Source organism: Balaenoptera ricei, chromosome 6 (genome assembly GCF_028023285.1).
Source record: "Balaenoptera ricei isolate mBalRic1 chromosome 6, mBalRic1.hap2, whole genome shotgun sequence".
Taxonomy (NCBI): domain Eukaryota; kingdom Metazoa; phylum Chordata; class Mammalia; order Artiodactyla; family Balaenopteridae; genus Balaenoptera; species Balaenoptera ricei.
The window spans coordinates 112,172,066-112,199,076 of NC_082644.1; the positions used below are offsets into that span (position 1 = coordinate 112,172,066).

A 27,011-nucleotide genomic window follows, 5' to 3' on the forward strand; every position below is an offset into this window, starting at 1 on the left:
AAGCACCTACTGTGTGCAGGGCTCAGCGATCTCATGGGATCCTCACGGCCACCCTACTTCCCCCTTATAGACGGGAAACCGAGGCACAGGGTGGCTTGTGTAACCGCCAAGGTCACCAGCCAGCGACCCAGGCTGATTGGCTCCACTGTCAGGGTTCCCAAGGCTCTTCCAGGGCCTCCTGGTCTATTGTTGGCATTCCTAGTAGGGAGAATTCCAGAACACAGCCCAGTGAAATACTTGATCTTCCACACTCTCAGATGATCTGGCCCAAGTCTGGAAGAGACATTTTTCACTTCAGAAAATTCAGTGGCTTATTCTTGCTGCAGTGAGGCTTTCAGGGTTCCTTGCCCCACCCCTGCTCCCCAGACTGAATCCTACACACATTTCTGCACACCTACTATATGGAAGTCATCTGGCAACAACAGAGACCCTTTCTTCATGCCACCATCCAGCTGGGGAGGGTCCCCAGTGTCAGTGATCCCCCGCCTGAGAGTAGCAGGAGGGAGGGCACATCCCGCCAGGCTGACATGGGGCATTCTCTCCCCCATCCCCCTCCCAAGGCCCAGCGTTGGCGCCCCCTCCTCTCCTCTTCCTGAGAGTACCTTTGCTGGTGTGTTTGTGTGTGTGTCGGCGGGGGGAGGTACCTGGCCACTGCTGCCTCACCTGTTGGCTCCACCCCTGGGCAGGTCCTACAGCTTAATCATGGCTTTCAATGCTGGCCCCTAGAGAGTCATCACGAAGTCTCCAGATTCTTCACGTTGCCATAAAGGAGGCAGTGTATCCAAAAAATGGGCTCCGAGTGTCAGGCTGCAAGTTTAACCTTCGTGTTCTCGTCTCTGTGATGGCACTGGCTACCACAGGAAGGGAAGTTGCCGCTTTTAGGATGACTTGCAGGGTTAGGGTTGAGGTTGCACATGGAGGGCCCACAGGGCCTCCCCGTGGTTGTGTGACTTAGGTGAGTTGCTTCCTTAGACATTTATTGCACCTACTCTGCCAGCCGGCTCCACTGGGACAGAAAGGATTCAGGAGTGACAAAGGCAGGCAAGGCGCTGGCCCACAGAGCCAGCCTTCAGGGGGCGGAGACAGAAATGAGCAAAGGAAAAAGTGATCACATACTGAGGGATGGTGATAAATGCTGTGGAAGAGATCACATCTGCAGAGTGGGGTCCTTGGCGTCAAATGGAGCTGGTGTGGAGAGCGCCAGGGGGCAAGGGGGGCTCCGATAGTGGGGTTGGCAACCAGGGTCCCTCCTTCACTTTGTAGGGGCACTGCTGGGGCTCAGGAAGGGGCAGCAGCCCCCCGCACCCCCACGGCTCCTGGCCCTCCACTCTGCCTGGCTGGTCACCGATGCCCTCTGTCCCTCCCCCTCCAGAGGCACCCGAACGCCCTGTCTTTTCGCTGCTCGCTGGCTGACTTCCAGATCGAGAAGAAGATCGGCCGAGGGCAGTTCAGCGAGGTGTACAAGGCCACCTGTCTGCTGGACAGGAAGACAGTGGCTCTGAAGAAGGTGCAGGTGAGCCAACAGCCCCATGGGGTCAAGACCACATGGCAGGAGTGGCTTGTGTCCGAACATTGTAGCTCTGGTCTAGTCCCATCTCTTCCCTTCCCTTCCCTCTCCCCCTCCCTCTCCCCTCCCCCTCCCCTCCCCCCCTCCCCTTCTCCCTCCCCCTTCCTCTGTAAACGAGGGAAACTAGTATCCACCTCACTCATGGGCTGTGGGAGAATCAGGGCGACTTGTCTTTGCGGAAGCTCACTGTAAGCCGTAAAGGAAAAGAAGAGTGAGCATGTGCTGAGCACCTGCTGTATACTGAATCGTGCTGGTGCTCACAGAACTTCGACAGCAGCCCTGTGGGTAGGGATTATCACCCTCCCAGAGGAGGAAAACTGCAGACACGTGGATAACTCACCAGGGACGGAGGGAGCTGAGACTCAGATCTGCGGCCACTGACGCTCTGTGGTCAGCTCTGGGCTTGAGTGCCCTTCCCAACCTCTGAGTCCCTCCTGAACGGAGGAGTGGGGTCGGACAGATGGGCTTTAGGCAGCAAAGCCCAGGCAGGAAGCTTTTCCATGAGAGCCACTGAGCCCGTCTGAATGCTGCTTTGCTGCAGGAAACGGTCTCGAATCCTCCAGCAGAGCTTCCAGGGTCCCTCTATTTGCTCATTTACCTTAAAGAATGAGATTAACAGCCTGGGCAGAGGAGGCCCAGGAGAGAGAAGGTAGCTCAGACACAGTCACGAGGTGGGGAGACAAGACGAAGACCCCCCGCCTGGAGCCGGCCAGCGTGATTGCCTCCTTGTTGATCTGTGAGCTGCACGTGAGGCCTCTGATGGCCGGAGGAGAGACGGGCTCCTCGGTTCAGAAAAGGCCTGTGTTCTGCTCTTTGTCTGCCAAGGAAGGGCTTACCTGGGTTCTCTTAGTGTTGGTTTTTAGTGCCAGGATAGGTTCTGTGGTGGGGCTGCTGCAGTGTTGCCCTCCTGTTTGTTCCTGTAAGTTAGAAGATGCTGGGAGGACCCACACAGTGAACACTAGGGGGGCTGGGGGTCAGGGGGCGCATGCTGTGCCCCCTCTTCTTACTCGGTCCACACGACTGTCCTGTGAGGTCAGGCTGTTGGCCCCATCTACAGATGTGAAGACTGAGGCTCCAAGCGTGTTTCCTGCCACTTACCAGTGCATGACCTCAGCAAGTCACTGGACTTCTCTGGACTTCAGTCTCCTCCTCTGTAAGTTGGCGACAGTAACTCCTGCCTCATGGGAGTTGCCATGATGATTTGGTGGAAATTGGTCAGCACAGCACCTGGCACGTGGTGGGCACCCAGTAATCCGAACTGTTGTCCTTACAGGGTTCCCTCGGCGAGGAGGTGGGAGAACCCAGACTGGGGTCCTGGGCCTCATGCCCCCTCCAGGGGTGCTGGGTTTTAACCACTCTTTCTCTGTTTCCTCTCACCCAAGATATTTGAGATGATGGACGCCAAGGCCCGGCAGGACTGTGTCAAGGAGATCGGCCTCCTGAAGGTGAGAGCCCTGGGCCGAGCGGGGGCCCCTCACTTCCTTGGGCCAGTCTGGGCCGCATCACGTCCACCACAGCCCTCAGCCCGTTAGATTCAGAAACGACATACCTGGTGGGGGGACAGCAGCTTGTTTGTTTTCTTGTGGCCTGGCAGGGACCCCGCCTCACCTCTGCCCAGTCCTCATGCTGCCCCCAGACTGGCTGTCCTTGTCCCACGTGGATCCTGGATGTGGCGGCCCGTGGACCAGGCTACTGGGGAAGGAGCGAGGGTGGGCGTTGGGTTGAACTTCAGTTTGTCTGTCTCTGTCTCCCTCTCTATCTCATCCTGTCTTTCCTCTCAGCCTCGTATTCTTGTATTTCCACGTGGTGACACGCACGTTTGAATATTCAGCCACAGTGTGTTCTCTTTTCTTCCCTCCCATCCTCTTGCTCCCACCAGGAGATGCTCTCTGTTGGGGAGACTCAGCAAAGCCAGCCTGGGGCACTGGGTAGAATTAACAGCCAAGCACATGGCCCTGGGTTCTGGCTGCTGGAGGGGCCCAGGGCCCCAGAGTTGTCAGCCTGTTGGGCTCTTGCCAGGTCTCCCATAAGGAAGAGGCACAGCTGGGGATGGGTCTCCCCAGGGGGTAGCTGGTGTGCCCGCTCCTCTGTGGGTGGAAGTCCTTGGTTCAACCAGAGCTGGGCTGACAGGACAGGGTCATGTGAAGGACAGATGTGCAGGGGCCCATCTAAGGCGAGGGATGGTGGTGGTGTCTGTAGTCGTTCCTTTCCCCCTCCCCGCTGGCTTCCCCACTGGCCTCCTGAGAGTCAGAGATAACAGAACTTTCTGGACTAGACCAAGCCTGGTCTAAGGGCTGCTCTCTCCTGGGGATCCCGCCCTAATCCCCAGGCTTAGGATTCAGTGTGGAAGCGGGCGGCAGATTGTAGTGGCCTTGAATGCCACACTCAGGATGTGAGACTTGAACATGGGAACAAGAGGGGGGCCCTGTAGTGGCTGCGAGCAAGGGGCCGTGGCCAGATGGGAGTTGTGAGCGCTCGCTGGGGTGGCCCCTGGCCACGATGGGTCCCAGGGGCAAGGCTGGAGACTTGTAGCTATCACAGGTCCAAAAATACCCTTCAAATAACATGTTTAAAGTTTTACGAAATGGTCAACTTTGGGACCCGGTTGTGATGCTGGGAACTGATTACCCAGCCCTGGGGAACGGCTGTCATGATCACCCACCCCTGTCTCCCCACTTACGGCCAAGAACATGTGTACTACTCACACAAGTGAGGATCTGTACGCGTGTGCACACTGAGCCAGCCTGTTCAGTTCCTGGGCGCAGAAGTGTGTGACCACAGCCCCTTTGGTGAGGCCGCCCCCGGTGGCGTGAACCCGGCCTGCCTGGGGGAGAGCGTTCTGACCCTCCCCCAGGCTGCGGTGCCGCCAAGTGCGGTCGGCCGTGGGCTTCGGAGGCAGACCCACCCCTTGCTCACTAGCTGTGGGGTTGTGGGCAGGCTGCTGACCGCTTGGGGCCTCAGTTTCCTCATTTGTCAAAGGGGGTGGTGACAGCAGTGCTGTGTCTTCAGAGGTGTTGGTGGAATTAGTGAGACGATGCGTTGGAAGGACTCAGTGTAGCGTGGAATTAGTGAGAAGATGCGTTGGAAGGACTCAGTGTAGCATCTGGTCAGAGGCAGCCCTCGTTGCCATGGTTATAACCTCTGCCCCAAGGCCAGCCCCTTTCCGGAACTTGACCCACCTCCCCGGCCTGCCCGTGGAAGTCAACAGGATGTGCCAGGGCACGAGGTGTTTCCTACAAAACAGAGGGAAACACGGTTCTGGGAGGGGCCACCGGGCGACATCGTTCATACTGTTCATGCCAGGACCAGTGAGAGGCTGCCAGGCACGGGGCAGGAAGGCGAGCCCTGTAGGAGCCTCCAGGGCTGGCTTAGGGAGAGAACAAGAGGCGGATGTGTGGCTGTGTGATGTCTGCCGACGTTCCCCTCATTTCAGAATCCAAGACTGGGTGCAGGGCGGCATGCAGCACAGATGCACGTCCCTCGCCCAGCAACCTTCTGGGCCTTTGGAAAACTGTGCTTTCAAGTGGCCTCTGGACGGGAGCCCCTGTGGACAGGCGAGCATACCGTGGCAGAATATTTGAGTCCCCTGTGCCTTCCCCAGATCCTGGAATCATTTTGGTGTAAAACAGTTTCAGTTATAAGCAGTTGCCAGGGTCTCCTGATAGCCAGGCAGGGGTGACTTGCAGTCAGTGGGGTGCTGTCCTGTCTGGAGAGCACACGGGCGATGGTGGTCGGACAGAGGCCGGGCTCTGGCACTGAGCACCGCACTCAGGGCAGCTCTCACACCGGGAATGATTTTTGTTTCAAGACTTCACAAAGAGTGGGTCAGAAACTGAGGAAGTGGGAAGGATGAAGGAAGGAGACGGACACTTCTAAGTGCTCTACGGAGTGCAGCGACGGAGCAGTGGGGGCCTGGCCCTACCCTAGAGGGCCCTGGGTGGTGATGAGGAGGAGGAGGGAAAGGAGGAAGAGGAGGGTCATTCCCACAAGTGTCTAGTGAGTCTTAGCTCTGTGCAGTCACCATGTTAGACATTTCAAGGGTATCAGCCCCTGTGATCTTCACAACTTCTCTCCAAAACATTATGTTCATTCTACAGAGGAGGAAACTGAGGCCCGGGGATGCAACATGGCTTTCCCAGTGTCACCCAGGTCTGCCTGACTCCCAAGCGCAGGCCTTTCCCCCCAGATACCCCACCTCTCCAGCTGTACCGTCTCTCAGTGGCTCCCTGCTCCCTCTTTTTCTCTCTTCGGACAGCAACTGAACCATCCAAACATCATCAAGTATTTGGACTCGTTCATTGAGGACAACGAGCTGAACATTGTGCTGGAGCTGGCAGACGCGGGCGACCTCTCGCAGATGATCAAGGTGAGGGTGCCTGGTGGGAGGGCCGGGTCTGGGGGCTGCCCGGGTCAGCTGGCCCCTCCTCGGGCCGAGTTCCTCACTGCCCTGGCCTCAGGCAGAGGTGGCCGCTCGGGGACACTCAGCCCCGCTTGCCAATGCTCACAGGCCTCAGCGGCGGCCCCTCTCGGGCCCCATCCCCACTTGCTGGGAGAAGGCCAGCTATGGGCAGTGGCTCGTGGGCCACTTCTGCCTTGCAGAGGGTTGGGGACAGAACCCCATGTAGGTCGGACCCCAGCTCATGGAATCTGGGAGAGTGTCTTGTGGGTCCAACTGGCTCATTTTATAGAAGGGAAAACAGCCCAGAGAGGCTGAAAGACTTGCCTGAGGATCCCGCACGTGGGGACAGACCGGTACCTCTGGCCCAGGTCTCTACTTCCTGGCCTAGGGCCCTCCAGTGGACGTCATCCCCCAGGTGACCTTCCTGAGGCCCCTCCAGCCCTGGAGAGGCATCTTCCTTCCCATATAATGGCTGAGGCTGGGGGGTCTCGGGGAGGTTGGGCAACTTGCCAAGTCCCACAAGCAGTCCTCAAACTGCCCCGCCCCCCTTGCCCCACCTCCTTGGGCCCAGGACCAGGTCCGCCTGAGTCTGGACTCGGGGACCATCACGGCTCCACTGATGGGGCACCTACTGCGGGCCACAGCCCTGCTGAGCACATGCATCACTCACCAAGTCCACACTGTCCTTAGATAGCAAAGCTCAGAGAGGTTTAGTAACCTACTTGAGGCAGCACAGCCTCTAAATGGGACCCCCGGGCCTGAGCTCTCAGCTTCACTCATTGCTCCTTCCTCAAGGTTCTCACTCCCCTGCTGGCTTGACCCTCATCCACAGGCCGCTGTCCTGGGGTTGCATCGCCTCCCTGTCCGTGAGCCAGGCTGGGCCACGCTCAAGCCCCAGCCCTGCTCTCAGCCACACTTGCAAACGGGGCCAGACATGGATTCTCTGCCTTTCCCACCAGGCACTGGGGATTGAGCAGTTAATTGCTCGGCGCCTGCTCTTCTGAAATTTGGCTCCTAGGAATACGGGCGTCTCTGGGAAGCGGCATTACTTGAGCTGTTATCACCTGTTTTTATATTTTCGTTGACATATTAATGCATTTGCAGGGATGTTAATCTCCACACAGATCCCTGGTGGAAACAGATGTGCTATATCACGTCTTACTTCTTCCTCTCCCCCCCCACCCCCTCCCCACTTTGTTTCTCCTTCCTGTGTCATTCTCTCACAGAACACGCATGCATCCAGCACCCACCGTGTGCCCGCCCCCATGCTGAGACCTAGGGGTGCTGCTGGCGGGGCAGTGCCCTCAGGGAGCTCACCTTCTAATGGGAGGGCAGGGCTGTGAACGAGCAGTCACGAGCTGCCGTGAACAAGCCAAGTTCAGGGTCTGTGGGAGCCAGGGAAGGCTTCCTGGAGGAGGTGACACATGAGCAGAGACCCATGAGGGGATACCCGCAGCCCAGAGGCAGAACAGCTTGTGCCAGAGCCCAAAAGGATGGAAACCCAGGGGTCCACAAAGTACTTTGGTCCAGGAGAGCACTGGGCAAGGGGAGGGGTGGAGAGCGTGAGGCAGAGGGTGGTCGGACCAACCAGGGCCTCATGTGCAGGCTTAGGATTTGGAACCTTGCCCCGAGGTCAGCAAGAAGCTTCCTGAGACTCATGGTGCAGAGTAAACGTGATCAGCTTTGTGTTCTGGAAGAATGACTGGATGCCCAGTGGAGGGAGGGGCGGGGCTGGGGGGAGAACAGCGGGAGGAAAGACCCTGGAATATGGCCTGTGGTGAGGGTGCTGCACCCTGTCAGCCCCAGTGGACCCCAGACCCCCTCACAGCCTCTCAGTCCATGGAGTGGGGCTGGAGTCAGACAGTGGGGTAGGGGGTGCCGGGCAAATTACAAATCCCTCCCCTCCCTGAACCTCAGTTTCCACCCCTGTCCTGGGGGCCTCACAGGGGACGGCCGTGTGGGAACTGCAGGACCCGGATGCAAGCTCCTTCCAGCCAGGAGAGACAGCAGGGAGGCACGTGGGTGTCCAACACCCTTTGTGCCTGGCCTGGGGTGGTGCCTTCCCTTCACCACGTGCCCCTTCCCTGGCTTCCCTGGGGCCAACCCTGGCTCAGGGTTCAAGTCAGTCACTCACCCCCTGGGCTTCTGGGGCAGTGGCCCTGCTTCCGGGCGCCTCAGACCCTCCTGGCCCGGGAACCCTCCTCCTCACCTGGCCTGGCACCTCCCCTCTCTCAGTCACGGGACCCCTCACCCTTCCCTGCCCCTCCCTGAGCCTGTTCCCCCTGCTGTGGCCCTTCACCTGCAGAGCCTGGCTGGGTGCTGTCCCCAGCAGGCGGGACAGGCAGGGCAAGGCAGTAGAAAGACCCTGGGCCCAGAGTCAGATACACCTGCTGGATGACCTTGGACGGGTCCCTGTGCCTCAGTTTCTCTGTCTGTAATGCACCCAGCACAGTGCCTGGGGCCTGGTAGCAGCTCAGTTTCTCTGGCCTTTCCCACTCTCTAGCCGCCTCTAGGTTTTGAGGGGAACAGGGGCCTTGCCAGGGCTCAGTCTGGGGCCATACCAAGGTCTGGCCTGGGAGGCCACTGGCCAGCAGACCCTGAGTCCCTAGGGCCCCCAGCCTCAGGGGCCAAGCAACACCACCAGGGCCATGGTGCCGGCATTATTTACGATGGATGGTGAAGCCGGGAGCTGCTGCCACCCCAGAACCCACCAGAGACTCTGCGCCTTCCTGCTAAATGTCACACACACCAATAGGACGTGACATTTAGAAAGTCACCGCTCACAGCCGTGCACGTCCCCACTTAAATGCTCTAATGAGGATTAGCTAACATCATGGCATAAATAACACGCCAGCCCGGCCCACCGCAGCGGTCTGGGATGGCCCGGGAGGGATGGGGGTCCTGTGCTGGGGGGTCCGTGCCAGGAGCCTGGGGCAGATCACACACGAGGCCTCCTCCCAGAATGGAGCCTTGAAGAGCCTCTTGGGGTTGTAGTGCCAGGCCAGGGGCTTCCCGCTGTGACTGTCCCAATGTTGGAGGTGCCCACATCCAATCCCAGCTCTGCCGCCCCTGCTGGGTGACCCTTGGCAAGTTCCTGAACCTCTCTGGCCTTGATCCTTCATCAGGTGGTTACTGGTGTCTTTAGAAGTGGGTTAAGAACTTGGGTTTCCTCAGTGGGAGGCCTGGGGTTGAGCTGTTGTGACTCTGCCCCTTACTGGCTCCCATGTGGCCCTCAGTTTCCTCATCTGTGAGATGGGTGCAGTCATCCCTGTGTGGGGCCCAGCACAGACACTGAATGTGGCATGTGCCTAGCAGAGGTTAGCTCAGGTCCCGCCTTCTACCCCATGCCCCATCCCAGACTGGGAGTGTGTCCTGGGTCCCCGTCTTCCCTGTGCCAGCTCGGCTGCCCTGACAAAGGGGCCAAGGCTTCCCCCATGGCTGCTTTGGAAAAAGAAGGTTGCTCTGAAGTGAACAAAAACCTGGTTTCAAGTTACCGGTGTGTGAGCCGTGCCCCCCAACCCACACAGTCCTGGCTCACAGGAGATCCCCCAGAGGGATGCTGATCTGAACAGTGGACGAGGGCATGTTCCCAGTTTACTTCTTCCAGGACCTTTGGTTACTTACAGCTCCCTCAGTGCAGCCTGGGTGGCTTTTGGTATTTTGGTTTGTTTTTTTCTGGAGCATTAAGTATGATTTTCCAGGCAACAAAGTAGGTTTTGCCTTTTGAAACTGAGGGGGTCCATTTGAGAATGTCAAGCCCACTTCCTTGAGGTTCTTGGCATGCTTGTTAATGGTTATGTATGCTGAGGTTTGCTGGCTCCAAGGAGGGGAGCTGTGATTTAACCACCAAGCATGTCTTGGGTGCCCCCATCCTGGGCCAGACCAGGGCCAGGGCAGAGAGTCCACACCAGTCACTCCTGCAGGGAACTCCCTGTCGGGCAGTGGGAGGAGATGGATGCGTGTCCAGGAGATTCCAGGGAAAGGGTGATCGAGAGTAGCCTTCAAAATGTGGTCCGGGGGGACTTCCCTGGTGGTCCAGTGGGTAAGACTCCACGCTCCCAATGCAGGGTGCTCAGGTTCAATCCTTGGTCGGGAAACTAGATCCCACATGCATGCCGCAACGAAGATCCTGCGTGCCACGACTAAGACCCGGCACAGCCTAAATAAATAAATATTAAAAAAAAAAAAAAAATGTGGTCCAGGCATTCCTTCAGCAAAGCCGTCCAGGACATCCGCTTTGGGCAAGGTCTGCCCTGCCCTCAGGGAGCCCGATGCTGGTGCTGGCGGCGGACAGATGACCGCTGGGGATAGGACGGGGCCAGTACCCTACAGCTGCCCTCCCTCTCGGCCCATCACCCAGGCCTGTCCATGTGTCTGTCTCCCCCACCGCAGTATTTCAAGAAGCAGAAGCGGCTCATTCCCGAGAGGACAGTGTGGAAGTACTTTGTGCAGCTGTGCAGCGCCGTGGAACACATGCACTCCCGCCGGGTGATGCACCGAGGTACGTGCCGGCCCGCCGGGGCCTCGGGGCCCAGAGCCAGCCGGGAGGCTGGACCCCAGGACGCAGCTTTCCCCTCGGCTCCGGGCTCCTCAAGGGACAGCCATGTGGAAGTTGGACCACTTTGTATTCCCCATCCAGTGGGTGTCCAGCATCTCGCCTGTCCTTATGGGGTCAGAGAATGGGCGTGTGAGGCCCCAGACTCGAATGTACACCCGTGCCTCGTGGCTCTTGCCCCTGGCAGGGGCCCCCCATGGTGGGAGCACCAAATACCGTGTAGTTACATGGACCCCAAGGACAGGGACCATGCTTGGCACATAATCTCCAGCCCCCAACCCCAGCCCGGAGCCAGCACAGAGGGGGCCGCAGCAAGGGTTGGGTGGAGAGACTGAGAGGGAGGTGACCCAGTCATGGCCAGTTCCAGTATTGCCACCAGCTCTGCCTGGGAGGGCAAGGAAAGCATCCTGGAAAAGGGAACTTTAATATGGGCTTTGAAGTCTTAGTAGGAGTTGGCTGGGCAGAGGAGGTAAGTGTTTCTGAAAGTTGACATCATCCTGAACTGTGAGGAAGGAGCCTGCTGGAAGGAGTCACGTAGATGACTTCACTGATTCCTCCATACATTCATTCCACCTGCATTTATCAGTGTCTGCTGTATGCGAGTCACTGGGGAACAGCACAGGTTACCTCCCTGAGCGCCTCCTTCATCTGTTACACAAATTTTGTGAGTGCCTGCTCTAGCTGTAAAAGAGGAAACGAACACAAAAATCCCTGCCCTCCTAGACCTCACAGCAGCCCTGTGACGTAGTGAAGTTAGACCCATTTCACAGATGAGGAAACTGAGGCTGCGTTTCTCAAGGTCCACAGCTGGGCAGAGGCAGGGCTGGGGCCTCGCCCTGAGGGAGCAGGACTGGCGGCTGAGCCCCCATCACCTGAAGGGCCCTCCCCTCCACCCACCCCCAGGCCTCCTCCTCTGTCCTGCCCCTCCCCAGCCATCCCCACCTCTGATCCCACACCAACCCCTGTCCTTCCCCTGCAGACATCAAGCCTGCCAACGTGTTCATCACAGCCACGGGCATCGTGAAGCTCGGTGACCTCGGCCTGGGCCGCTTCTTCAGCTCTGAGACCACCGCGGCCCACTCCCTAGGTAAGGGGCCCGTCCACGCCCAACCACCCACAGGGTCCTGGATGACTTGGGGAGATGCGGACCCTGTCCCCATGGTGCCTTTGGTTAGTTAGTGCAGCAAAATGCCTTGTTGAACCCCAGACATTCTTCTTCAGAACAGTGACCAGAGGGGAGTAAACAAGGCCCCGAGGAGCCCAGGGTGGGGCTCCCCTCCATCCTCACGCACTCACGCTTTAGGGGGTGGGGAGATGTGGCTCTGTGGTCGCACCGGCAGCCATTCCGTCCTTCTCGTTGCTGCGTGGTATCCCATCGTGTGTGTGTGTGTGCGTGTGGTTGTTTTGAAACCCTCGTCCCCATCTGACCCCAGAGGACCCCTGGCCCGGCCTCCTTAGCAGCTGGTGCGTCGTGGTTCTTCCGTTAGGTCAGAATGAAAGGATGTTCAAGGACCCGCCAACCCACGAGTTCTCAACACTTAATTCACCCACGCGGGCTGTTCCTCCTGCTGGCGGACGTTTGGGCTGTTCCAGTTTTTGGCTTTTAAATAGGCAGTTTCAAAGCTGTGGGGGCCAAGTGCTCACCCGGTAGAGGTGACTTTCTAGCTGAGCTGTGGGGAGTGAATAGGAGCTGGTGGGGCATGGGGGAAGGGATGAGGTATCAGGGCTGAGGGACCTTGGGTGGCAAGGAAGGCGGGCGGGGCCTTGAATGCTAAGCTCAGTGGGCAGGCACCATCCCAGGAGTGCGGGAGCGCTGAGGGCTGGATGCCGGAGGAGACTTGGAGATCACATGTGTGTTTTGGGTCACGTTAAGCACTGCCCAGCTTCGGAATCCGGATACATGAGTGAATGCAAAACTTGGACCCATGGAGAATTTTACATTTAATTAGAATGACATTTAATTAGAAACCAGCAAAGTCCCCAGTGGAACACAGAAGTAGGGTCCCCTATGTGCTATGACCAGGGCCATGGGGGAACGTTTCATGATGGGGAGGGGTGTAGGGGCATCTCCCCTTTCCCTGAGCGATTCCTGGCTCTTTGGGGTGGCGTTTGAGGGGACGGTGCATGAGGCTCCCCTCCCCGTGCGCTGCCGCGTCCACAGGCCTGGCCCCTTGAAAACCGCTCTGTTCTCCACTCATCTGCCCCGCACTCCACGGCCCAGCCAGTGCATCTCGTGTCTCCCCATCCCCGAGAGCCTGCGGCATGCCGGGAGACACACAGTGTCTTCTGGTGACAGCGGAGGTGCTTTCTGGAAGACACACTTTCCTGGTGGAAACTGTCACTGTTCATACAGGTCCTGATGGCTGGAGGCTCTCAGGGTGTAGCACACAATCTGGAGAAACATGCTAACTCAGAGATCAGCAGCTCCCAGCTGGGAACGTGTGTGTGTGTGTGTATGTGTGGTTGTTTTGAAACCCTCGTCCCCATCTGACCCCGGAGGACCCCTGGCCCGTCCTCCTTAGCAGCTGGCGTGTCATGGCTCTTCCGTTAGGTCAGAATGAAAGGATGTTCAAGGACCCGCCAACCCGTGAGTTCGTGACACTTCATTCATGCCTCAAACAGATGTGAGGGTCTGTGGGATCCTTCCTTTGTGCTGATGAGGAATCTAAAACCCAAGGAACTTGAGTGATTCTTCTGAGTCATGTGGCAGCAGAGCCAGGACCCAAATGCAGGCCTCCCGGTGCAGGGCCCATGCTTCTTCCAGGAGACCAGGGTCAAGGGTCCTGGAAGGACCTCCCTCGGGAACTCAGCCACCAACTCCCCGTTCCTGGGAGGAAACTGTCTTTCCCGCTCCCCTCAGACCCTTCTCTTTGGGAAAATCAGTGTGTCTTGTCAGTTTGGGACCGTTTACCCCTCTGGTTTAAGAGCTTCAAAAAGGCCAGAAATTCAAGGGAAACCGTCAAAAGAGCAGAGTTAAAGCCACTGCCTCCTGTCCCCTGTCAGTCAGGCCCCAGCCCTCCTCCGTCCCGCTGGGGAAGAGACTGCAGCACTCGTCAGAGCTGGTTAAGATCACATCATTAGGAACGGGCAGAAATTCGGGCTCGTCCGACAGCGTGAGTTTATTGACTTGGACTGGTGCACTTATTATATTAATGAGAAGGAATTGGAACTTGGGAAAAGGCCGCCCGGGTAAGCCTGGCTCTTCCCGAGGCCTCTGAGTGGCTGTCGGGCCGCGTGGTGGGTGGAAGGAGCCCTCCTGGGGCCGTTTGCCCACCGAGCTGAGAGGCCCGCACGGGCTCGGCAAGGCCCTGCTGCCAGAACCGAGAACCGAGGGCCAGGCCCCATGACGGCAACAGTGCAGAGCCAAAGCCCTGGGCCTGAGGTCTCCAAGACACAGGAGAAAGACCCCCTTTCCATAGCGAGGTTCTGCACACAGCTAAGTCTTGCACACACGTTTGGTGGCGCAGGAGATTGAACTAATTGCAGTTGCGTCGTGATGCGGGAAGGATTTGGGGGACAGAGGCTCCTCCATACCCTGTGCGTGGGTAGGAGTTATGCGTCCTTTGCATCTCTGCGCACCTACTGTGTGGGGATGCCCTGGTGGCAGACACGTTGCCCCGGCAGCCACCTTGTCTCCGGAGGCTGCTGACCCACATCAGGGCTTATGCACATCCCATCTCCTCCTGCCTCCTCCTCCCCCAGCCCCCTCCCCGCCTCTGTATTTGCTAACACGAGGCTGGCATGAAAGGGCATTAGTCATGCCATGGCCGGGCTGACAGGTGCGGTACCCAGCGGTGGCAGAGCGGCTGCTTCAGTGTCAGGAATAGGAGCCGTAATTAGAGCGCGGAACAGAATGAGCGTCAGACGAATTACCAGGCAGCAGATCATATTTGTCAGGAAGGATTGCATACATAAAAATTAAGTGACAGTACACGCCGGCATAATGAAAGAAAAATGAAAGATTTGCCTACACACAGCTCACAAGCTACAAGCAAGTGTCTCGCTCCAAGCAACGGCAGCAGCTGCAAGACAAATTGTGGGGCTGGGAGAGCAAGGCCCTTCCCGCGCCGCAGAGGAGACAGGGCAGCTCGGGCTGGGATCTGGGGTGGGAGGTAAGGCAGGCTCACACCCAGGCCCGTGCAGGGCTCCACACTGCCTCTCGGGGGGATGGGGGAACAGGTCCGGTTGGGGGCAACCCCTGTCAGGTACCTGCAGTCAGGGCATGCTGGCTTTCCCAGGCCGCTGAGCCCTGGCCTGGCCATGGGGCATAAATCCCTCCTTCTCCCTTCCCCGAGCCGAACACCCTGGCCCTGGGCTGGGCCTGAGATGTGAGGTTATGGGGACATGAGAGGATACAGCCTTCCCTGCTCTCGGGGGGCCCCCAGACTGGTGGGGAGACCGACAGTCCCAGGGTGGTGCTGGGTGAGGGCAGGTGGAACCGTCTCCTGCGGGCCCACTGTGTGCAGGCACAGTGCTGGGCTCCGTGACTCAGCTGTGCATGAGGAGCCCAGGGGCCACTGGGGGCCTGGAGCTGCCTCACCCCATCCCAGGGCTGCCCTTTACTTCCGTTTTCTATAGTCACTGAACTCGCCAAGGAGGTGGGTTAACAAAGAAGACAAGGCTTAAAGGATGTTTGAAAAACATGTTGATTCTTAAAGCGTTATCCCCATAAGGCTTATATCTTCATTTGACAGATGATGGAACTGAGGCTCAGAGAGGCGCTGCCACATCCCTGTGGTCCCTGGGCAGGCAGGGACTGGAGCCCTTGCGGGGTCAGCAGCTCTCCACAGCACCTGCCGGGAAGTGGGCTTGGGGCCCAGTGAGCTCTCTGGGTGGGGAACACTGACAGCGCCCTGGGGGGAAGCCCACCCAACCTCATAGCTGTGGGCCGTGTGGGACCTGGGGCGTGTCCTGGGCCACAGGGAAGGAGGATTGAGCCTCTCCTGTCACGGCAGCGCCCCCGTGAGTGTGCCCACGGCCAGGCGCCCCAGGGGCCCCATCAGTGTGGGCTCAGAGCATCATGCAGATGTGTCCCTGGCGACCTCCTGCTTCGTCCTGGCAGCCCAGGACACCTGGGAACAACTGGCCCAGAAAACCTGCTTCAGTAGGTGGAGCCCAGGTTATAAGCGCTGACACCTGGCGGGGGGGAAATCACCTGTGGCTGGTGAGTGGCTCCTGGCTCATCTGCCGCATCCCTGGCATTTTCAGGGACACAAACCATTAGAACAAGATGAGCTGGTGGCAGGGAGGGAAGGGAAGGGCTCAAGGGGACGGCCAATGAGGAATCGACCCGGGCCTAGGATGCAAACCACAGCTTGTTCATTCACTCACTCTAAGGTTTGGGCCGCTCACCCGGAAGGCCCCTGCCCTCTGGAGCTTACAGCCTGGGGGGGAATCCATTTAGCGTCTTCACCTCGAACAAGCACTGTTCTAATAATCATGTCCCAGGTGGTACCTTGTTTAGTGCTCCAGCCGCCCTGGGGGTGGGAATTATCACAGCCGGTTAACAGGGGAGGAATCCCAGGTGCAGTGAGGCGAGCACCTTTGTGATGCCAGGTGGGTGGTGCTCCAACCAGAGCCACGTGGCGGGCGAGGCATGGCCACGCCAGGGTTTCCGTCCGAGGCTCCCTGAGCCACCTTGGATGAGCCCCTGATACCTGGAAAACACAGGGTCCTGCGTAGAATCGCAGAATCGTGCTACCTGACTCTCAAATCTGTTAGAGATGTTCCATGTGGGAACTAAAAATAGGCAGATATAACAATCTGGAATCAACGCTGATAAAAGTGCAATGTTTTTTCAACACCGGTGCTTCTCCAGAGGGCCAAGTGTAGCCTGGCATGGGGTCAGCTGGTAATTAATTTAAGGAGAACTTGATAACAAGTGGCGGAACAGGTGAGCCTGTAGGGGTGTGCGTGTGCGTGTGCGTGTGCGTTGCTGCCCAGAGATCCAGCGTTGGGGGGAGCGGGGAGAGTTTGGAGAGGCCTCGAATGCCAGGCTGAGGACCCGGCTTTTCTCTCTTGAGGGATGAGGAGCCAGTAGGCCTTAGGGGCAGGGACGTGGCCCCTGCCTTGGGGTGTAGGACGGGTGGGAATGGGCAGGACAGCGGGGGGCTAAGCCGCCAGTCGTCCAGGTGAGGCAGAGCTGCTAGGGCAGTGGCCAGAGGGCCAGATGGGAGGGGAGCCCCCTCAGGATGTGAGGCCTGATTGATGTTGGGGGCAGCGGGGAGGGAGTTTCACAGGCCGGGGTCTCGTGCAGCACAGAGGAGGAATCTGGTCCTCACCTGCTCCTTTGTTCTGCCCTCTTGGCCACCCCCAGCCCTCCTTTCCTCAGTCCACTCCCCTCACCCCCCCTCCACCCCGCGGGGTCTGTGGTAGCAGCAGAGCCTTCCCAGAGCCCTTCTGCCTGCATGTCTGTGTGCCAGGAGGTTGAACTATCCCCATTTTTCAGAGAGGGAGACCGAGGCTCCAAAGTGTGGCAGAGAGGACCCCGAGGACCATGAGTTCACCCCGTGTTCCGCCGATGGGGAGACGAGGCTGAGACAGCGGTCCAGTTCTCTGCTCACCAGTGGTTGCAGTGGGTTCAGACCTGGCTGGGGTGCAGCTCCTTTGCCGTCAGGATGGCGCCCAGGCCTCCCGGCCCGCCCGGGGGATGCATGTCAGCACCCACACCCGGTTTCCCAGCCATTTTCAAAACCACCATTCCGGGAAGAAGTGCAGCCCACAGATGCAGCCTCCCCTTCGTGTGAAATCTTTGCCTTTTTCATATCTAATGAACATGTTTCAAACACCGTGAGCATTTCAAAACACGGCAGAGTTTGTTTTGACAGGAGTGGCGCATCTTGGGAAGCGGGGCCCTTTAATCAGCCTCTGCTTTGAGGTCCCGCGTCCTCCTCTGATATCTGCCCGGTTTGAAATCTGGGAGTTCTAGGTGAAGACGCCGGGAAGGTCAGGGTTTGTGAGGCTCCTCTTTCATATGCAGAGCTCCATCCCCGGAGGGGAGGCTGGGGGCGGGGCTGGGCGCCTGCAGGTCTGACGGGGAGATGCTGGAAGGGGATTTGAGACCCTGGCTGTGTTCGCTCTGCGTCTGAGCGTCTCCGTGAGGCTGTGCTGCTGCTTTGCCGGCCGGAAGGGCCCACAGGGGCACACTCCCCCCCACCCCCGGGCAGGACAGGGAGCCGGGCCTGCAGGGCCACTGTCTGTGGAGGCTCCTCCCCGTGCCAGCTTCTCCCCCTCTTCCCCAGAATCACCGCTCCCCCGGGGTTCAGGGTCACATCCTCCAGGGCCCGCTGCAAGCTTGGAACTTCTTTGAAGTCTCTCATTTTTATCTTTAAAACTCAGGCAGGTTGTGCATTATCCTTTATAATGTTTGAGCACTTCCTGTTGGTATAAAAATCGGGTTTTACAGGCTTATTGCCGGGGAAAGCTGGCAAAACAGGAAGAGGTGCTGTGTTCGCCCCCTGCAGCTTTGTATACCTCCAGCACAAGCTGAGGACCCCCCTGAGAGGCAGAGCACAGACCAAGGGGGAGCAGCCCCTCGCCTGGGTCAGGGGACAAGAGAAGCTGCCCAGAGGCAGGAACATGAGGACCCAGTGGCCGGCCAAACGTCCCTCAGTTAATGCTTCATGAATTCATTTGTTCCACGGATGTTTCTGCGCATCTGAAAGGAGGGCAGGTCGGGGAGGCTTTGCACAGCCCCTCTCAGGTTGTAACACGTATCAGACACTCTGGGAGCTTGTGGGAGATGCAGGTGTCCAAGTTCCAGCCCTGGAGGTTCTGGTTCCACAGGCCTGGGATTGGGCTGGGGGTTCAGATTTATAACAACTTCTTCCAGGTGATTTGGCTACGCCCACTCATCAGTCCAGTCTTTCCTTGCTCAACTGGCTCCTTCTAGACACTTGCTGGGACAGGCGACTCACCACCTCCTGATGGACCCACTCCTGGGAGGGCCCAGCACAGCGTCAAGGCTCAGTTAACATTGAATACAGATGGGCGGGTGGATGGATGAATGGACAGATGGATGGATGGATGGATGGATGGATGGATGGATGGATGGATGGACAGACGGATGGATGGATGGATGGATGGACAGACGGATGGATGGATGGATGGATGGATGGATGGGTGGGTGGATGGATGGATGGATGGATGGATGGATGGATGGATGGACGGACGGACGGACGGATGGATGGATGGGTGGATGGATGGATGGATGGACAGACAGACGGATGGATGGATGGATGGATGGCGTATGCAGCACTGGCATCTTAGAAGAAAGTACAAATCACATTTGGGCGTTTGCCTTTTCCCCCTTAACACCAGAGGAAACTGGGGTACAAGCAGAAGGAGCAATGAAGAGGTAGAAGGCTGGGGTGGAGAGTGGAGGCAAGGGGTGGTGAAGCCCCCGACCTTTCTCTCCCTGGTGCCCCCAGGCTTTTACCCCAAGCAGGGCTGAGGCAGGGATCTGGAGCCCCAGCAGAGGGACAGGGGGACAAACCAAATGTCCAGACCTCACCAAGCAGCTAGCTCTCCGTGGCCAGGGGAGGGGGCAGTTTAACTTGACCTTGAGGAACTCACCAGGAGGCAGAGGCACAGAGGTGAACTGGAGGGCAGGCCGGGGTTGGAGCCGGGGGGACAGCTTCTCAGAGACTTCATTTTCGGATGGGCCTGGCCAAGGCAGCCCCAGACCAAAGCCTAGCCACTCATCTAGAATGAGCAGAGGGTAAGACTGAGGGTGGTGAGAGGTGTCAGGGCCAGCCCACACGCCCAGCCTGGCCAGGTCGGGGGCAGGGGTTGGCCAGGGGTCTTAAGGATGTGGTGCAGCCAGACGGTGGGCACTGCTGTCCCTCACTGAGGACAGGGCCTCTGACCTCTGCCCCTCCCCTGCTGTCCCTGCACCCCATCAGCCCCCTGTGGTTGTTCTCTGCAGGAGACTGTTCTCACCTCGCAGGCACGTCCACCCACAGCACCCTGAGTGCTAGAATCACTTATAGTTTGGTCTGAGGTTCCCGCTGTTAAGTGAGAACTGTTTGGATTTCATCCTGTGGTTTGGCTATGACAAAGTCATCCATTTCACACTTGCCCGTTCATTTTCATTTTGCTCCCTTGTGGCTGAAATATACAAGGGGTTGCTACTGGAAGTCGCAGTTTGCTTATAGAATCCCACATGGGTTCATGTATTGACTGACAGCTCTTTCTGCTGAATAGCAATTAGCCCCCTGATTTCAGCCATAACGTATGCATATAGGATGACACAGTTCGCAAAACATGTATTTAAGTGATGTCTGCTCTCCTGGGATTATTGCCATCAAAGGATGCTTGGTACCCTGATAAAGCACTCATCAGGTAGTCCCTCTTGGGCAGACGTCAGTTAAGTAAATAGTGTGTTAGGCTACAAGAAAAAAGTGTTAACCCTGATACAGACTATCTGATAACATGCAGATGGCTTCATTGATTCAGTGAGTAGATGCTTAGAAGGTGCCTGCTATGACCCAGTCCTGGGCAGGGCACTGGGACATTTTGGTAACAAGGTCCTGCCCCCAGCGTGCTCATGCCAGGAGCGTGGGTTTCCAACACTGTTCACAGCCTCTACTAGTCAGGCATGACAGAATTTCTCACCCACCTCCAATGAGATGAGAAAAGCAAGAAGATGATAAAGTTTTCAAACAGCTAAACTTTTTCAATGTGAAGTACTGTCCTTGATCTTGAGATTGAGTCTCTATTTGGGTTGGCCAAAAAGTTCGTTTGGGTTTTTTGTAAGATCTTATGGAAAAACCCAAATAAACTTTTTGGCCAACCCAAATACTTGTTCTAGTGTTAAACTGAATAGTAGTGACACGAAATGGTAGTTGGGATTTTGTGTTTTATTTAAACACCTTTACTTGGCAAACATAAGTTGCTCGGAAACATCTTTGGCCCATGACAGCCTGAAGTCTGGGCCCCTGCTTTGGGGCACCTGTCACTTTCCTAGTCCAGCTCATCAACAGGCCTCTTCCCCTCCCAGGGTCCCCTGTGTTCCCACATGTGGTGCTGGACATCCCTCCGTCCTGGGGTCATCAGTCCACATCTCAGGCTCGGCCTCCGCCACGCTGGACTCCAGCTCCCTTCACAGGCTCTGGCCAAAACAGCAGCAGCCACTGTCACATTCACATGGTGACTCCAGGCCAGTGAAAATGTCCTCTGTGTAGCAACCTTTAAAATCTGGTCCTAAAGCCTCCAGAACAGTCATCTTCCAAATGGACTGATATCAGAATCTCAGGTTACAAATCTGTGGTTACAAATCCAGATTCCTGGGCCCCTCCTCGGCCCTGCCAATTCAGCCCCTCTGCTGCAGCTTGCACGCCTCTGGTGATGGGGAGCTCACCACCTGTCAGGAAATCCTCCCATCTTTGCCCAGCTCCATCCAGATATTCAAGTGTGACTCCTCTGCTTTTTAATTGAGACACGATATGCATACAGTAAAGCTCTCTCAAGCCCTTTCCTGATCACTTCCCCCATAGAGTAATTTTTCCTGTTTTTGATAAAAATGGAATCAAATAGTGGGTCCTCTTTTGTGCCTGGCTACTTTCCCTCAACATTGCGTCTGGGCAGTTGATCCATTTTGTGGCACGTACCTGAGATTTGCTCTTGTTCGTTGCTGTTTAGTATTCCATTGTGTGAACAGACCACATTATCACTTTATCTCTTCTACTGGTGATTACCATTTGTTTCCAGTTTCTGGCTATTACGAATAAAGCCACTCTGCACATTCTTGATCATGTCTCTTGATGGACAGAGCACTCATTTCTCTTGGGCGTGTACCTAGGAGTGGAATTGCTGGGTTATAGTGTAGGCAGTGTTCAGCTGTAGTAGATACTGCCAAATGGTTTTCCAAAGTGATCGTGCCATTTTACGGCCCCGTCAGCAATGCATGAGGGTTCCAGTTGCTCCGCACATCACCACCTTGGTTTATCTCAGTCTTTTTAACTTTAACTATTCAGGTGGGTAGGTGGTAGGTAGTACCTCATTGTGCTATTAATTTGCATTGCCCTGGTGAGTAATGAGAAACACAGTATCGTTTCATGTGCTTATTGGCCATTTGGATATTCTCCTTTGTGAAATACCCCTTCAAGTCTTTTGCTAATTTGAGGGAGGGGGATGTTTGTCTTTTGTATATTGATTTATAGAAGTTTTAAAATATATTCTGTATATGAGGCCATTGTTGGGTATATGTTTTGAGATGATTTTCTCCCACTCTGTGGCTTGCCTTTTAACTCTCTGAATGGTTTTTTGGTGAACTGAAGTTCCTAATTTTAATGAAGTCCAGTTAATCAATCTTTTCTTTAGTGGTTAGTATCTTTTCTATTCTGGCTAAGAAATCTCAGCCAACCCCAAGTCTGGACATGCTGATTGGTGCTAGTAGCCAAGGGTGGTGGCTAAGAGTTCAGTTTCTGGAGCCTGAAGATCTATGTTTGAACCTCAGTCCTGCCACTTTTCGGAGCCTCAGTTTCCCCATCTGTAAAATGGGCTAAGACAGGCGCCATGGTTGGTCCACATTCACAGTGGTTGTTTTCACTGTTGAGAGCCTTATCTGGACTCTTCTGGGATTCAAACAGTCACCTTAGAGGATATTTTGGTCCGTTGCTTCCCAGAGCCTGGCCACTGTGTCCCACTCCCCTCGGGCAGTTGGCAGAAACACCAGTCTTCAGCCGCTCAGCCCCCAGACTGATTGTCAGGTCTGGGTGGGTCCCTATCTCCAGGGGCTTTTAGGGCCCTCCCAGCGTGGGAACCTCCAGTCTGGCCCAGCCCTCTCATTTGACAGAGGAGGGGACAGGAAGAGAGGGTGAGGGGGCTGCCCAGGATCCTGGTGAGGCTGAGGCCAGGCCTCTCCCCAGCCCTCACCCTCCCCACCTCTCCCTCCTGTGCTGCCCCTGCACAGAGGATAAGCACCCATGCTTTTGCTGTGTTTCAGTGGGGACACCATACTACATGTCACCAGAGAGGATCCATGAGAACGGCTACAACTTCAAGTCTGACATCTGGTCTCTGGGCTGTTTGCTGTACGAGGTGAGTGTCTGGCCTGCAGCTCAGTGGCATTTGGTGGGGCGTGCATGGTGGGCACCCAGCTGGGGCAGGCCTGGTACCATCTGGGTCCTGTCCTTCACCCCACTTGGTCTAACGTCTGCCTGATTAGCAGTGTCAGGCTGGAAGAGGTTAGAGGGGTGGTCACTTGCAGGCTAGGTGCCACTCACCCTTGGGATGCTCAGATCTGGGAAGGGAGATAGACTTGAACCAGACGGAGAGTCCAGTGTCTGCTTGTTGATGGAAGGAGCACAGGCAGGGGGATCTGGTTGCCCCGGTTTCCCTGGTAACCAGGGTGATTCTGTTCACTATATGTCATTTATCCATGGATCAGGCCCCATGCCTCTGAAACGTTCCCCACTGAGGGGCGGTCACATTCTTCCAAGCTCAGCAACGTGGGTCTCACTAGAGGCCACCGCCGTCTCCCCTGGGCTGTGAGATGGAGCCACCAGATGGCCGTTTCCAGATCTGGTGGCCACCCTGGACGGAGGGACAGGAATATTTCTGAGTCTTGGTAGGCTCAGACATGAGACAACATGAACTCGTAAAGCCCCCATCCATTTTGGCCAGCCACCGGGGACCCTGGCTAACTGGGGGTCTAGGGAGCACAAGCCACACTTGGCCATGAAGCTGTTGCAGCTGCCGGTGAGAGGCGGGGAAGCCTGAGCCCTCTAGTATCTCCAAGTTGGCGGCCACACCCTCCCACCGCCCTGGCCCTGGACCATCCCGTGCTGGGCGGGATTCCATTGGTCTCCTCATCTGTAAAATGGGAATAGTAGCTGTCCTGCATTGTCATAGGCCAGATGAATGAAATAACAGATATAAAAGACTTTGAAGACCCTCTAAGGGCTATGAGACGCCAAGCGTGGTTTGGGTTTAAAGTTGGAACCTTGATTATTTTTCTGCTCTCCCTGGGGTGGACTTGAGCATCCCTGGAATCTGGCTTGGAACTGATAAGCTGAAGAGTCTCCTAGGGCAGCGATGCACAGGATAATGTTGCGGGACCACTAGGAGTGTCTTGGAGTTGCAGAGACTGACTTCTTTGCTTCCTTGGGAGTATCGATGCTGGGAATTGAACTTATGGGCTGTGGGTATAAACTTCGGGACTCAGCTGCCCACTGCTGATGCACAGGGACCGGGGCAGCTATGCAGTCAGGGTCTCTTGGCACTGGGATTCCCCGCTCCCTGCATTACAGACGGAGACCATGAAATCAAAACTCTGATCCCTCTGCAAGGTTTACACTTCACAGCATCTTTCTTTTTAAGCCAGTGGCCTCCTATTAATAGCAGACATTTCATTTTAAAAGAGTGGCCTTGTGGGTAAAGATGAAGCCAGTTGGAGATGTGGCCCTTGTGGCGTTTGTACCTGAGCCCCCTTCTGAGGACCCCTTCTGAGGTCCATAGTGTGGGCGCTCCACGGAGTCATCTTGAAGGTTTATGGTGAGTCAGGCCCTGGCAGTCAGCAGTGGGGAGCAGACCGTGCTTTCCGGGACTCACAGGGGTGTCTGTTGTAGGAGGACTTCTTTTAATGAGCACCAAACGGGAGCAGCTGCGTCCAGGCGGTGCCCCCAGTGGGGCTGCAGTGGCTGAGGGTGCAGAGTGGCTTCTGGCCCCTGGGGATGAGGAGGGCAAAGCTGTGAACCTTCCCTCGTGGGGAGCACGCAGCTCCCATAGCTGTGGTGGTTTGGGTGGGAGAGAGGCGGGGCCTGGTGTGGGCCCAGACCTCGGTCAGAAGGACCAACCCGAGGTCAGAGCTCAGCTCCCGCTCACCCCCTGAAGGCCCTGGAGCTCCAGGAGCTTCAGTTGCCCAAGTGTAATGGGAGTCACACCTGCCTCATGAGGTGTGGACGGCACCTGGCTCAGAAGGCCCTCCGGCAGTGCGGGGCAGGTCTTTGAAGCGGTTACTGCCCACCTCGCTGCCCAAGAGCCCCCTGAGCTGGTGCCGGCGAGCCGCTGGCCACGTTTCCCTTTTCGCTTTGGCCAGCGGGGAGCCAAAGTCCAGCCGTCGTCTGTCCCCTCGGAGACTCGGCTTTGTCCTCCTGCCCTCGTGGATACTGTCCCTAGTCCAGGGTTCTTTACTCTTCCATTCTGCGTTCAGGATTTCTGTAAGCCACTTCCTGCCTCTGTGAATCGTGTGGGTCTCCAAACATAAACAAACAGGAGACGAGGGTGTGACTGGGCCCTGCTCCTGTCCTCAGGGCTCCCGTGCTGGTGCCACCAGCTCCCTAGAGGCAGACTGCAGTCCTGGGTCCCTGCCTTGGGCGCCTAAACGCACTTCTAAAGAGGCAGCATTCGTTAGCGCCCCAGCCTGGAGGTGCCGGTTTATTTCATTATTGAGGCTCGCAGCCAGGGAGGGGCGTATCAGCAGTAGGAAGTCAATGAAATCAGTCAAGTCCTGCGTCCGCGGGGACAGCTGACCTGAACCCAGTGGCCCTGGGCCTCCCGCAGAAGAGGGCTGGCGTGGCGGCCCCTCTAAGGGCAAAGGCGGTGGGGGCCCTTCCCCAGGCTGCTACCCCCGAGCCCTGTGGGAAGACAGAACCAGACGTTTTCCCAGCAGACAGGAAGGGCCGTGGTAATTGGAAGGAAACGCCCCCCAGACACGACTGGAGCCCCCGCTGCACAGCCTGCGGTGCGTCCTGAGGGCACCAGCTATAGATCTGCGACAGGCTCCCCATCTCACCCGCACACCCAGATCACATCCGAGGATTCTGGGCAGATGCAGGGAAACACACCTGGGCCAGGGCGGCAGGTGACGGCACAGAGCCAGAGAAAACCTGCCCACAGTGGGGACAGGCCTGCCCTTTCCCACAAGCCCCGGAGCGGGCTGGAAGTCTCAGGAGCCCCCTGGGTTAGGTTCCTACGGCTGCTGTAACAGATTACCGATTGACTTCATACAACTTAAAATTATTCTCTTATCGTTCTGGAAGCCAGAAGCCCAAAATTGATTTCAGGGGACTAAAGGCAAGGAAAATGAAAAGGCCACCCACATTCCTTGGCTTGTGACCTCTTCCTCATATCACTTAAGTCAGCACACCTCCTTCTCCTCTTCTGTACTCAAAAATCTCCCTCTGCTCCTTCTTATAAAGATACTGTGATTACACTTAGGGCCCACCTGGATCACCTGGGACACTCCCCCCATCTGGGGATCCTTAATTTCATCACATCTGCCGAATTTATTTTGCCATATAAGGCAACACATTCGCAGGCTCCAAGGATTAGGACATGAACATCTTTGGGGGCTTTTATTCAGCCCACCACACCCCCTTCCACCTGGGCATCCCGATGTCACTGAGGACCTCCCGAGGCCACCTTAAGGTGCTGATGTTGACCCGTGGCTAGTGAGGAGCCGCCACAAAGCACTATACCTGGCCTGAGCTCCTCAGGGGGGGTGCCAAGTGGGATCTGTCTTGAAGAGGTCAGCATAGGAGAAACGGGCCAAACAGCTCAGCCGCCGGGAGCAGCACTGCCCTGGACATTGTAGTGAATCACAAGAATCACACCAGGCCAGTCCCAGCTTTGCTGTAAGGGAGAAAGCGGGCTCAGAGAGGTGGAGAGACCTCCCAGGGTCACACAGCAAGGCAGTGACCTAGATGGGCACTGATACTGTCGATGCCTGCCCTCCTCTGAACAGGAGCCAGGAAGGGACCAGTGGTCCTTGTGGAGCCAGGGCCTCTCCCCTTCTCTCCAGCCACCAGGGAAGGCGTGACTGGTGGAGAAAGAGATGCAGGGCCTCTGCTCAGGGCCCCTTTGAGGGGAAGGCCCGGTTGTGAGGCTCCCCCAGCAACTTCAGTGGCCCCTCCAGGAGCTCCCAGCAGGGATGCCCAAGCTTGGCCTGTTGGAAGACCTGGCGCTTTATTTTCATTACCCGGCACATCCCATGGAGGCACTCAGCAGGCTGCCTGGGCTCTGCAGGATTTATTTATTTACATGGGAGCTCAGTTCTGAGCACAGAGTTGAAGGAATCAGGATCCTCAGTGGGGGGCCTTCTTACGGCAGCCTTAGCCTGAGGAGGCTGAGACCAGCAAGAAAGTGGGCCAGGGGACAGGTTCAGCCGTGCCTTGTATGGAATCCTGCTTTGGAACGCTGGCTTGAGCCAGAGAATGGTCTGGATACCCCCTACCTCGTGGGGAAGCAGGGCTGCAGACTGCTTGGCAACTAGCCTCTGGGTTCAACCTTCACTCCCGGACGAGCTCGGGAGATCCTGGTGATGAGATGGATGTCCGAGGCCCTGACAGGGCCAGAGTCAAAAGCAGTCGCTGTGCACTCTGAGTCAGAATCCCCTTCTCCTTCTGACATCTTAAATCACACACCAGTTTCCCTGAGCCCTCCCAGCAGGGGCAAGTGGCCTCACTCTCCCATTTCCCCGGCTATGTGTCATCCCAATAACGCCAGGCAGCAGAAGTTCTGCATTTGAGGAGCAGCGCTGAGAGCCG

At 56.9% G+C, this 27,011-nt stretch overlaps 1 protein-coding gene across 2 annotated transcripts in view; it reads left to right on the forward strand.

Moving 5' to 3' along the window:
- NEK6 (NIMA related kinase 6) overlaps positions 1–27,011 on the forward strand; it is an 84,475-nt gene that overhangs the window by 50,653 nt on the left and 6,811 nt on the right. For both annotated transcript variants that reach the window (XM_059925593.1, XM_059925592.1), the window contains exons 3-8: positions 1,373–1,513; positions 2,950–3,012; positions 5,823–5,933; positions 10,359–10,467; positions 11,501–11,608; positions 22,469–22,563. In XM_059925593.1, coding sequence (XP_059781576.1) covers positions 1,373–1,513; positions 2,950–3,012; positions 5,823–5,933; positions 10,359–10,467; positions 11,501–11,608; positions 22,469–22,563 — 627 coding nt within the window. The remainder of the gene's footprint in view (positions 1–1,372; positions 1,514–2,949; positions 3,013–5,822; positions 5,934–10,358; positions 10,468–11,500; positions 11,609–22,468; positions 22,564–27,011) is intronic.